Source organism: Azolla caroliniana, unplaced genomic scaffold, assembly GCF_043228905.1.
Source record: "Azolla caroliniana isolate FFs.n. ecotype wild unplaced genomic scaffold, voAzoCaro1.0.p SCAF_7, whole genome shotgun sequence".
NCBI lineage: Eukaryota > Viridiplantae > Streptophyta > Polypodiopsida > Salviniales > Salviniaceae > Azolla > Azolla caroliniana.
Window position 1 is genome coordinate 636,416 of NW_028230442.1, and position 12,281 is coordinate 648,696.

At 35.7% G+C, this 12,281-nt stretch overlaps 2 protein-coding genes across 3 annotated transcripts; one reads left to right on the top strand and one right to left on the bottom strand.

Annotated features, from left to right (window-relative positions):
- Nucleotides 1-1,247: 1,247 nt before the first annotated feature.
- LOC147861423 (chaperone) lies at nt 1,248-3,320 on the bottom strand. The gene is made up of 2 exons (XM_087322275.1): nt 3,185-3,320; nt 1,248-1,593 (listed from the first exon to the last, which is right to left on the bottom strand). The coding sequence occupies exons 1-2, from the start codon at nt 3,295-3,297 to the stop codon at nt 1,374-1,376; spliced, it is 333 nt and encodes a 110-aa protein (XP_087178401.1). The 5' UTR covers nt 3,298-3,320; the 3' UTR covers nt 1,248-1,373.
- Nucleotides 3,321-3,662: 342 nt separating this feature from the next.
- Nucleotides 3,663-9,708, top strand: SPO11-2 (sporulation 11-2). 2 transcript variants are annotated; one of them, XM_087322848.1, is made up of 11 exons: nt 3,663-3,753; nt 4,807-4,890; nt 5,099-5,228; nt 5,875-6,063; nt 6,206-6,294; nt 7,219-7,347; nt 7,434-7,528; nt 8,123-8,185; nt 8,296-8,372; nt 9,006-9,133; nt 9,399-9,708. In XM_087322848.1, the coding sequence occupies exons 1-11, from the start codon at nt 3,679-3,681 to the stop codon at nt 9,537-9,539; spliced, it is 1,200 nt and encodes a 399-aa protein (XP_087178974.1). In that variant the 5' UTR covers nt 3,663-3,678; the 3' UTR covers nt 9,540-9,708. The 2 variants fall into 2 exon arrangements, with proteins under 2 accessions (XP_087178974.1, XP_087178975.1); XM_087322849.1 differs by having other exon boundaries at nt 5,926-6,063.
- The last annotated feature ends 2,573 nt before the right edge of the window (nt 9,709-12,281 follow it).

The window sequence follows — 12,281 nt, forward strand, 5'->3', positions numbered from 1 at the left end:
GAGACCTCATTACATCACAATGCTAGACTGTAAATTTATAAGCCTAATGCATTAAGTGATCAGGTATATGGTTACTTTGCACATATTGTCATTAGAAAACAGCATTTCCAAATCTCTCTACCTCCCTCACATGAAGGAGACACAAGCACTTAACTAGTTAATGCTCAGCCTAATCTACAGAAGGATCCTCTATGAAAATGATACACTTTACCTCTCTACCTCCTTTACATGAAGGAGACACAAGCATGAGTGGTGCTTAACTAGTTAATGCTCAGCCTAACCTACAGAAGGATCCTCTATGTAAATGATATACTTTAATTCTCACTTAAAAAATAGTGTTCGATTATTCTCTGATTCTCACTTAAAAATAGACTTCGATTATTCTCGTTTAAAATAGAGTTTGATTGAATTGTCAATATGTCATTTGCAAATCCATAGTATATAAATAATTATTTGAGTGGGAAATAATGAGGAATATGATTCATAGTTCTGCATAAACATTTACAAGTTTCCCATTTGGAAGTAAACTTAACAAAATGTTGATATTATTTGCAAAGCACAGGCTTTATAAGGACATGATTTGTGCTGTATTAGATTCAGTACATTTATAAACTTCTCCTTTAATTTCTTGAAAGTAGCCCATGTAGCCCTTCAGTTTCTTGAAAGTTGTTGTCCATGGGGATGAAGATCAATGAAGAACTACATCCCATCCTGTACTTTCGATGATCATTGTACTAACATTGTTGGAAATATTTGTGATAGCAGTCTGCAACTCATACAACATGTATACAAATAGGGTGAGGTGACAAAAGGGTCTCTTACAACTTATTCATTAACCACCACAACATTTAAGGATGTAAATGTAACAGATAGTTTTTTAACAATAAATCATTGCAAGATCAATTTACAACAGATGTACTCATACCACAACTTTGAAGGATGGAACTTGTAGCAGATGGTTTTTTAACAATAAATCATTGCCAGATAAATTTACAACATATGTAGCCACACAAATAGGGTGATATTACAAATAGGGTCTTACAGCTCATACATTAAACACCGCAACTTTGTGAATGAAAAAATAGTGCTAAAAATGAATGAAAATTATTGTAATATCGATTGATACAACATATGAATACAAATAAGGTGAGGTTACAAACGGGTCTCTTACAACTCATATAGTAATAATTGCAATAAAAAATTATTGATACATCATTGCAAGATTAACTGATTCGACACAATTACAAAAAATGGGAACAGATATTTTACATTTCATATATTGCATGATCAACTGATACAACATATGTATACACCATAGTTTGAAATAACAAAAAAGAAGGATTTGGAGGATTCTATCCTATCTATGCGAAACCCTATATTGCTTCCATGTTAGAGCAAGAGGTGCAAGGGAAATGACCTTTACCAGTGCAAGACTTACAGGGTGAGGAATTTTGAGGATTAAGTTCTTCAGCATTCATGAGCTGGGGTAGGATGTTCATGAAGTTCCAACCAGGCATTACTCTGCCCCTGCCTTTGCATTTTGAACAGTGAACCCTACGCAAGCCACCACAGGCCACACATAAACCAAGGCTCCTGCAAAGAGATTTACCATCATCATCATCACTATCATCATTGTCATCATCATCAACTCTCTCTCTCTCACACATCAAACCATTTAACAGCTCCGCACAATTCTCATCTTTGACCTCCAGCAATTGTATTAAATTCATCAACTATACATCTCATTGGCCCCATAGCTCATGTTACTGGGTTGCAAAGGGGATTGATAGATACATCATCATCACACCCTTCTTTCTCACTTCATAGGCCTAAGCCTTGTTGACTTCAATGAGACCTATAAAAACATCAGTTATTTGGTATCCTAGCTTTGTCAGCACATGCATCAAACTACACACAATTGACTTAAAATCTTAGTTCTTTATTGATGTCTGGATAAGCCAAAGCGCCTATTATTGAACTACCTACCCCACAGTCTCCAAACAATTGACATAGTCATCTTAGCTATGACCTCTCGCTCTGGCCAATTTTAGCCTCCAGTAGATGTTACTATCTCTCTCTCACTCTCTCTCTCTACATATGTATGTATCTCTGTGTGTGTATCTACATATTTAGAGATGTTGATTGACCAAGCAATTTATTTTCCTCGTATATGTGGATTATTGCATAGAAGATTAAGTTTGCATCATATTATATAGTATCGTTCCAAGAGATTGAATAAGATCCCCCAGGCGGTTCATTATGGAGGATATTGATGTCATATGGCATCATCCTATGAGAAAATTCATAGGCTAATTCCAATCGCAATCCATTTCTCCTATAAATGTATTTATCTGCATTACTTGTACCCATGTTTCCATTATAATTGTACTATGATCACAGCCCAGTTACATAGACAAGCTAACTAGTTTGGGTTTGATTTAATTAAATTGATTTTACCACACTATAAGATCCAGAAGGCTGCAGCTTTTGGTCTCATGGGTCTCTTAGGCCTTTTGAAGATGTTAGCATAACATTTCATTTCTCAGACAATATCGTCAAAAGGCGATTTGATGGCACTATGAGCTCGATAAGATACACTAGGTCATAAAAAGACCCGAAAGGCTATGGAAGACTATCAAGGGACATGGCATGGAAATTATATGCAGGATAATTATACATGAAGGACGAAAGAGACACATGACCAGCATGTTTCCCAGAATGCACAGAAAGCTTTCAAGTATAAGGTGGTAATGAAAAGCATGTTTTTTTTCCCCTCTCAATATGGCAAGGATGCAGAAACACTTTGCCTATGCTCAGAAACGCTGAAATGGATGCTGACCATGGGGAAAGCTACGAATGCAAACTTCCTTTCACTTTCATCTAGATGGGTTCAAGACATCTGGAAATTTCACATAGCTGCAAGATAGCATGCTGAAGAATGATTTGAAGGTGCAAATAGAGCACAAAGAAATCATTCTCCACCTTCCTCTTTCAAGTAATGCATAATCTCTGTCTGCCTCTCTGAATAAAACATCTCTCTCTCTCTCTCTCTCTCTCTCTCTCTCTCTCTCTCTCTCTCACTTCATCCATCTATCCGTTATCTCTCTGTCGCTCGCTGGTTACAATCTTTGAAGAGAGAGAGAGAGAGAGAGAGAGAGAAATGGAATCTTGATCGAAGGCTTACCTTCTTTGGCCTTGGGCTATGAAGAGGTCGACTCTGGGAGCAGAGACAGTGGCTGCGACCAGAAAAGCTCCCACACAAAACCCTGCAATTTCGTTGGGCGTTGCCCCCTCCATAGCTTCAGTCTTCTTCCTTTCTCTGCCTCACCACACCACACCACATATATAATCCAAGCAAAAGTATGCATGTATCATGTGTGTATGCATGTGTGTATGCATGTATGTATGCATGTATATGGGCCATGGACACATATATGCACATATAAGCAAAAAGACACACAGAGAGAGAGAGAGAGAGAGGTCTCGGGTTCGAATCCGAACAATGCTTCACTTTTTTTATTTATCTCTGCCTTTCCTTTCTTCTTTTCCTGTTCTTGACTTCTCAGTATGTATATGTATATACTATTATTACACTACTCTTTCTGTCACCTGCGCGCCGCAATTTGCTTCTTTCATGTGAGTAGCGGCCCACAAGATTCGCCTCCGTCGGTCGAAGCTATGGCGGTGCCTCCTCCTTCTTCGTTTCACGCAGTGGAGCTCGCCTGCACAGCCGATGTCTGCTTCCCCGAGGAGGTAATGAAGAAAGATAGTAAATCTCATCGTCGTTATTATCATCACCATCATCCTTGAATATCCACACGATGATCCATCCGACCGTCCGTCCGTTTACGTTCGGTCAGAGAAATATTATTCTTTTGAATTAGATGATTCATTCCTTCATTCTCTGCTAGCTCACATAAATTATCTTACCTGAACTAGACGATTCATTATATCATTTGAATCAGGTGATTATTCTTCACTCGGGAAAATCATCGTCTGACTCTGATGATTATTATATCAGAGAATTCATATTGTGAGAAAGATAATTACTCTCTCAGAGAATTCATGTTCTGAATCAGAGAATTGACGATTCACTCCAGAAATCTCTTCTTTATCAAAAAGTACATCCACTTCAGCAATCTCTTTTGAATCAAAGATTCATGTACTTCAGAAATCTCTTCTGCATTAAAAGATTCATAGAAATCTCTCCTGAATCAAACGATTCACGCACTCTAGAAATTTCTTCTGAATCATCTTCTTTGAATCAGTTTATATTGCTACTCAAATATGTCATCTTCTAAAAAAACAATCCACTCAAGGAAGTGCGTCTGAATCAAAAGACGATTGAGAAATCTATTCTGAACCAAAAGATTATTCACTCAAGAAATCTCTCCCAATTTAGATGAATCATTTACTCAAGAAATCCCGTAGGAATCAAAAGATTCACTCAAGAAATGCATTATTAGTTGAAAGCTCCAACCAAGAAATCATCTTTGGAATCATTGAAAGATTCACTGAAGAAAGTTTTTCTGAATCAATTGATTTATTCAATCGAGAAATCTCTTTGGAATCGGATCAATTTACTGAAGAATTTTATTTTGAACCAGATAGATAGATATTTTTAGCGTCCATGGATGGGTTTTCACTCGACAAACCTTTTCTGAATTAAGATTAATAGTCTCTTAAGAAATATCCTCAGAATCAATGGTTATTTACTCTTAGAAAGCTAGCTGATCTTTCTTTATTTTCCTGCCATTATTCTAGATTGTTAAACATTCTTTTATGTTTCTTTGCCAATTTCTGCAGGTTCTATCCAGAATGCAGTCTCTGATTATACTGTTTTTGTCAAATCTCACTGCTGAAAATCCGTCCATACCGGATCTATCACTGGTACTATATATTTCTCTTCAAACATTTTTTCTTTTTTAGATTACCTTGTTTTGCCTCTTACTTCTTTATGGCTGTTTTTTAAGGAAAAAGAAAACCTTGGATGTTTCAACTATGGCCATCTCTGTCATTTCTTTGTTAGACTGTGTTGCACTTTTATCTTTCCTCATGATATCTCTGCTAACGGTAATGAAAACCTTGTTTGTTTCAGCTGTGCCGATCCTCAGAGAATTGTCATGCAAAGCCATCCTTCTGTGGTGCAGATGAAACAATCTTTCTCTCTCATTCCACATTCAGAAGACCTTTCCTCAAGAAGCATTTTGCAAAAGCTTATCTCAGAGGTAGTTTTCCATGATTTGTGAATTCAATCTGTTATAAATGTTCTGACCAAGCCATTTCATGTGAAAATCTTTTGAGAAGTTTCAAGAAAGCTACCAATGTATGTTAAAAACTCGGTGATTTTCTATGAGCTTGTGAGCTTTGCTAAAATCTTTCAAGAAAGGCAAGATTTTTTATGGAACTCTATTAAAAGCTTGCAAGAATAAACTCAATTTTGAGTTAAATTTCCTTCAAGGAAAGCACCATCCTGTGTGAAAATCCAGTACAATCTTTCAAGGAAGGCATTGCTATTCATGGAAATCATCAAGTAGGTTTTTTCTATGACCACTTGAAAATCTCCTTGTACCCTTCAAGATGTCACCATTTGAAGTCATGTATGAAAATCGGAAAAGCTTTCAACAAAGGCACCATGTGCAGATGTGCCTAAATCTGTGAAGAGGACAGACAGCATTATGTATGAAAATTCGTTAAAAACTTTATATGTGAAAATATATTCATGAAAATTTCTTGGAAATATTTCAAGAAAGGCGCCAGTCTGCTTGAGATTCTGTTAAAATCTTTCATGGATAGATAATCTTTAAAGTTTTTAAGAAAGGGATCATTATGTAGGACAATTTGTTTACATGAAAGGCACAATTTCACACATAGGTAAGTGCAAAGGGAGTTCTCATTACAGAATTTCTGACTCGTTTGAAGCAGTTTGGATGGTTTTGAGAGTATGCTATGAGCTTCTACAAGAGGCAAAGCAAGCTACACAAAGAGAAATTTTCTACCGACTCTTATCTGAATCTCCTAATTACTTCCAATCACAACGCCAAGTCAATGACAGCATACAAGGTTTTCTTTTATTTATTCTATCTATTCATACCCATTGTGAAGATAATACTAGATTTTATCTCATAAGATCATCTTTTGGACTAGAAATTGTTTTGTTGTATGTTTTTAACTCTTAAGTTAATATATGTGGAACCTCTCACAGATCTTGTGGCATTGCTCAAATGTAGTCGAACTAGTCTTGGAATTCTGGCCTCCAGTAGAGGATCCATATCAGGCTGCCTTTTAATCCAGGTAAGGTGCAGTGCTTCTAGCCTTTGGAGAAACTTTCTTCCCTAATCAGCCAAGTTTCCTTCAGTCTTTGTGAATGAAGTAATGAGATATTTATAGAAAGTATCCTAGCATTCCATTGCTTTGGATCAACTTAGTCTATACTTTTGCCAAGTTTAGCATATTCAGTATCATTAGACATGTTGGAACATCTAGTCCTTATTGTCATATAATGTCATTGGAATCAATACCGTTTCGGTTTCACCCCAGATTCCCAGTTACATAACTGAAACAAATAAGCTTTTGATGATGCATAGATGATACAGCATTGGTTTAATAAAAACTTATCCTTCAATGGATTGTTAATATAGTTATTGAATTGCATTACTCTTCATAGGGCTTCATCTGAGACAGCCATTTTCCAACAACAAATTTTATGCAACACAAGTCTGTGGAGCATGCAGTCAATTTATTTTGTTAAATGTAAACATAAAATCTAGATACTGCTTCAGGGAAAAAGTCATATTGGATGTTGTTCATATAATGTATATCAGGGTTTTGAAAAAACCCCCACTTTAGTATAGTTTCCTCTTCCAATGTTGGAGAAGCACCTTTAATGTTTGAAGTGGAGGCAGAGATACCTCCATATCAAGAGGTAGTTCAGAATAGAAACATAAAAAATTCGATATAAATAATTTTGAAAATTTAGGTGAGGCTCATTTTATATGATCTAGAGACATGGATATACTCTCAATTAACTTGAGTTTATCATTTGAGCAGTTGAACACTGACACTCTTCCATAATATGCGCGCTGACGATTTATTATTTATCTAAGCTTTGATGTAAATGAGAGATTTCAAGAATTACCTTCCAGAAAAGAGAGGCAAACAGAGTGGGAACCGAATGGGATGCTTTATTCTAAAGATGCAACCACTCAATTGCTTCAGGAGCCTTATGGCGAATCTTTGGATTGTACCAACATGGGGCCATCTGGTCAAGTGATAAGTGGAGACTTGAAATGTATACAGAATTGGAGATTTCGATCTGATGCAAGATACATTCTTTTGGTTGAGAAGGTCACTAATGCAGATGTCTAAGTCTTATTAATAAGTGAAATTAAATCGTTTGTTATTGAAGTGACCTGACTTGGTCTGTACTTCAGGATGCAATTTTCCAAAGGTTGCAGGAAGACAAGTTTTTCCATTCCATTCCTTGCATCATCATCACTGCAAAAGGATATCCAGATTTGGCATCCAGGTAAAGCTTGTTGGCTTGTGCGTTTCTTTCATTATTTCTGACCAAGATGCCCTTTGTTTTTCCTACATTCCAGCGTAATGAAAAACATGTTTCATATGAAACGGATCTGTTTTTCCTTCACTCAATAAACATTTTATGTGAAACATCTTTCAAAACTGGCACAAAAAACAATATTTTTGAAACAAATCAGAACCCTAAAACAAAACCTTGAAACCACTAAATGTTTCTTCTGACCTTGTCTCTGATTGGTGTTGGTTATTCATGATTCCATATATTCATACCATTTAGATTTAGGAAGCTTTAAAAGTATAAAGATATATTTCTTTTGTTAAATGGCGGCAATGATGAGTTGACATAAGCCATGGTAATTTTTTAGGTTACAGAAGTGATGACTATGTTGTTTGAGAGACATTAGGATATTTCTTTCATGTTTCTAATCATCTACTAAAGATTAATTAGTCGTTATGGTGATCAATAAAAGGTAATACAAGAAATGTGTGTGTATTGCATGTTATGTCTTGTTATTTCTTTTTCTCTTGCATTCTCTTTAAATAAGAATGCTGAACAAAAATTGTCATGGTTTGACGTTCTCAGGGTTCTGCTTCACCGATTGAATTGCTCATTTCCATCATTACCTATTGTAGCTCTTGTTGATTGGTAATGCATCATTGTTACTCGGATGATGTTTGCAGAGTCAAAGTAAGGAGTATGGGCTGACAAAAATGTTTCATCAAATAGTAGCTTTTGAGCTGATTTTCCTGAAGCAGGAACCCAGCTGGCTTAGCAATAGTTTGCACCTACAAATATGGGAGTGTACGGATGGGACTTGAAGCTCCAAATTACGGTAAATTATCTAACTTCATTTCAATAGCTTTATGTTCAAAATTTAAAACTTATTAAAGCACTCGTAAAACCCCTGAATACCCAAAATGCCCTCAGCGGCTCTGCTCTCTAGAAATTATATTTGCTATTTGTGTGTATGGTGATTTTTGAGGTTCTTTTCTCTCAAATATATTTACTATCTGAAAAATCATATGGCTATTTCGTCTCCTTTTTCTCTTTCTGGGGTTGACTGGGAACAGTTGGATAAACAAAGAAAAACTTGGATAAATTGGTAGTTTTTCAGGTAAACCATTGCCTCCACACAACTTTTCTCTCTAGAGCTGCCAAATTTCAACGTTTCGTGGATTTTCATTAGTATCAAGGACGTCAAACGCATTAACGAATTAAAACCCCCCCTCGTTTAGGAAAAGAGTAAATACAGAATACGTTTTCTTCTTTTGTATCCTACGTTTTTATTTTATGGTATATGATACTAGTATTTAACACGTTTATTAATTTTCTTTTATCGTGTGTTAAATTTAGTAGGATGTGAATCTTATATACACGGATTTCAGCTGTAAGAAGCATTAATCGATGTGCAGTGGGAGAAACATTAAAATGTTAAAGAAAATTTTCGTCTGTTATGATTGTTTAGTGTGTGAAGTGAAATGGCTTGGAGTGCGGAGTGGAGACATTCAGTTAATACCACTTGAATCACGAATGCCTCTCACCAATAAAGATAGACAACTCGGGGCAAGTTTATTGTGTTCTAAAATGCTGCATGTAAGCTTCTATTTTCCCCATTTTCCATCCATGGGGCAAGTTTTTTGTATTCTAAAGTGTTGAATATAGGCTGCTATTTTGTCTCCATTTTGTATCCATCTGCATTTCTATCTTTTACATATATCTAGATAGATAATTATATCTATTGATCTAAATACGTCTATATCTGTAGATCTTATATTTTTATCTAGTTGCATAGATAGATATTCATAAATATATTGATTTACAAATCGATGTGTGCACATAATTATAAAATCTTCTGCAGAGTAATGTACAATACAAGCAAGAGCTAGCTTCTATGCTTGAATTTGGTCATCGGATTGAGATTGAAGCAATTTATGCGAAGGGTTACAGCTTTCTAGGGAAGTACATAGCACAAAAGTTGGTACAAAGAGACTACATATAATAGAAAGCTACAAATAGACTACGTATACTAGAAAGCTACAAAGAGACTGCATCTACCTCTACCAAGAAGGTAGAAATTAGGTTTGACTTTTATCTTTTGAATGTGACTTGGTTCACAACTTTTATATAGTCAATTAAAAAGGTGCAATGACTTATGATAACGTTTAATATTCACAATGTTAATGTGGCATCCTTACTTAATGTGTATTTCCATGGTCTCATTGTATGTCCATGTGGCATATCCTCTTCACGTTTGACCTAATTCTAGTTGCAGTGTTAGTGTGTCCAAATGCTTGGATGATGGGCACATCCTTGGACACATCAATGGTAGAATGAGGTTTGTTGCTTCTTATATTTCTTCTCATATTTATCTTTATGTTTTGCTTTTCAATATCATCGACAAGTTACTACAACTTTTTATATTGATATACATTTTATATGCATAAGGTCTATGATATTCAACTTTATATACGTAAGGTCTATCATGAAAACGTTTTTATATAAATTCCACATGCTTGAGAAGGAAGGTTGTTACAAACCATTTTTGGTATCTAACTATAGTTGTCACTTGCAAGTTCCTATTGGTGGAGGGAGTCAAATTATTGGTAGTAAAGATGATGCTATATTGAATTGTCCTTTACAAATCAGGCTTTCTTTCATTTGATCAATTTCTCATTCATGAGACCTAATTTATTTACTTATGAGTGGGATGCTTGTGACCCTACTATGGAACATTTCTACTTTAGTAGTCTTTGTCTTTATCCCTATCTATTCATCTAGAAAAATAAGAGTTCACAATATCCCCCATTGACGAAATCATCACCCTTTTTGGGAAGAACTAATTGTGCGCGCGCAACATGCTTATCCACCTCTAGAGGAGAATGAGCCACACACATCGAAAGTGCTTCCTAGCACTACGAATATCAACAAGAGATTGGGCATCTAAAATATGCTATAAGAAATCCAATATAGATTCTCTTGAATGAGCACTCAAACAAATGGATGTCCATGTGGATGTACATAATTCTAATAAAATGCATGAAACCCTATGTGAGGTTACAACTCTTATCTATTGAACGACAAAAAGGGGTACTTATATGTGCATAAAATTTTCTCGTAATGATTGGTTTGATGATGAATGTAAAGAAATTAATCAACTAATAAAACAAATAGAGGTAGTCATTCAAAAACTAACCAAAACAATATTCACAAATTGCAACATTGTGAAAAGGAACCACAACATAAAGAAGTACAAAAGATAGAAAGACCTATTAGTTAAGAAACAATGGCATGCATAGAGAAATTTTAAGTGGAGAATGTAAGAGGTCACGACTCACAGGAGATTTCAAGGAAAGAAGATATTCTAAGATATGCTCAATCACTATGATGCACTCACTTGATGCGAACTCATGGCATTTACCATAGCTTTAAATGATGGGGAAGGCCTCGACTCTCAGGGGAAGGGGAGACAACAAATATAAACTCTTAAGAAAGTACATACACATTGAGATTGGCATTGACATGAGAAAACAATGTGATATAAACATGTCAAACCTAGGAAAGAATCTTGCGTTCCCATAGTTATAAAATGAAATACTCATGAAAGCCCCGAACTTGAAGTACTATAACTAATATAATTCTAAAGTGATTCATCAATTGGACCATGTCTTTCAATCCTATGCTTCACTATGTACGCTCCATCCACATGGACATTGGCATTGAAATGAGGAGACAATGTAGTGCAAAAAATTGGATCCTTGGAAGGGGAATTGTGTTCCCATAATGCCCGAATGAAATACTCAATCATTTCATATGCATGGGTTGAACATTGTAGGAATATTAAGAGAAGGCTTCAATTTTGTTCCTACGTTTGGGCCAAAAGTAAATACTTACATTCTACCAATTCCGAACACCATTACCATGTGTGATCGTACGGGTGGATAACCTCAAATGAACCATACTTTGTTGAACTTTTTTGCGCTTGTTACAATATTGGGTTTATGGCTCACTATTCACAATTTGCCATTAACATCATGCACAAAGTTGGAGGAGACAATGTAGTGCAAAAAATTGGATCCTTGGGAGGGGAATTGTGTTCCCATAATGCCCGAATGAAATACTCGACTATTTCATATGCATGGGTTGAACATTGTAGGAATATTAAGAGAAGGCTCACTATAAACAATTGGCGCTTGTTACAATATTGGGTTTATGGCTCACTATAAACAATTTGCCATTAACATCATGCACAAAGTTGGAGGAGACAATGTAGTGCAAAAATTTGGATCCTTGGAAGGGGAATTGTGTTCCCATAATGCCCGAATGAAATACTTGACTATTTCATACGCATGGGTTGAACATTGTAGGAATATTAAGAGAAGGCATCAATTTTGTTCCTACTTTTGGGCCAAAAGTAAATACTTACATTCTACCAATTCCGAAAACCATTAGCATGTGTGATCATATGGGTGGATAACCTTCAAATGAACCATACTTTGTTGGACTTTTTTTGCGCTTGCTACAATATTGGGTTTATGGCTCATTATAAATAATTTTCCATTAACATCATGCACAAAGTTGGAGGCATAATTGGTGAGCAATGGCTTTAGTGGAATTGCTCTTGGTATTCCAATCATTCGCCTCCACATTACTTTCTTTACTTTCTTCCTCGGAAAAGTTGAATAGCAATTGCATTGCGGATATGAACACTACCTTCCACCATTGCTTTGGTTGTCAATGAATC

Bases quoted from the DNA above. Each gene is read 5' to 3' on its own strand.
- SPO11-2 (XM_087322848.1), top strand. From the start codon at position 3,679: ATGGCGGTGCCTCCTCCTTCTTCGTTTCACGCAGTGGAGCTCGCCTGC. The intron at 4,891-5,098 runs GTACTATATATT...TGTTTGTTTCAG, and splicing joins CCATACCGGATCTATCACTG to CTGTGCCGATCCTCAGAGAA. The intron at 5,229-5,874 runs GTAGTTTTCCAT...TTTCACACATAG, and splicing joins TGCAAAAGCTTATCTCAGAG to GTAAGTGCAAAGGGAGTTCT.
- LOC147861423 (XM_087322275.1), bottom strand. From the start codon at position 3,297: ATGGAGGGGGCAACGCCCAACGAAATTGCAGGGTTTTGTGTGGGAGCT. The intron at 1,594-3,184 runs GTAAGCCTTCGA...ATCTCTTTGCAG, and splicing joins ATAGCCCAAGGCCAAAGAAG to GAGCCTTGGTTTATGTGTGG.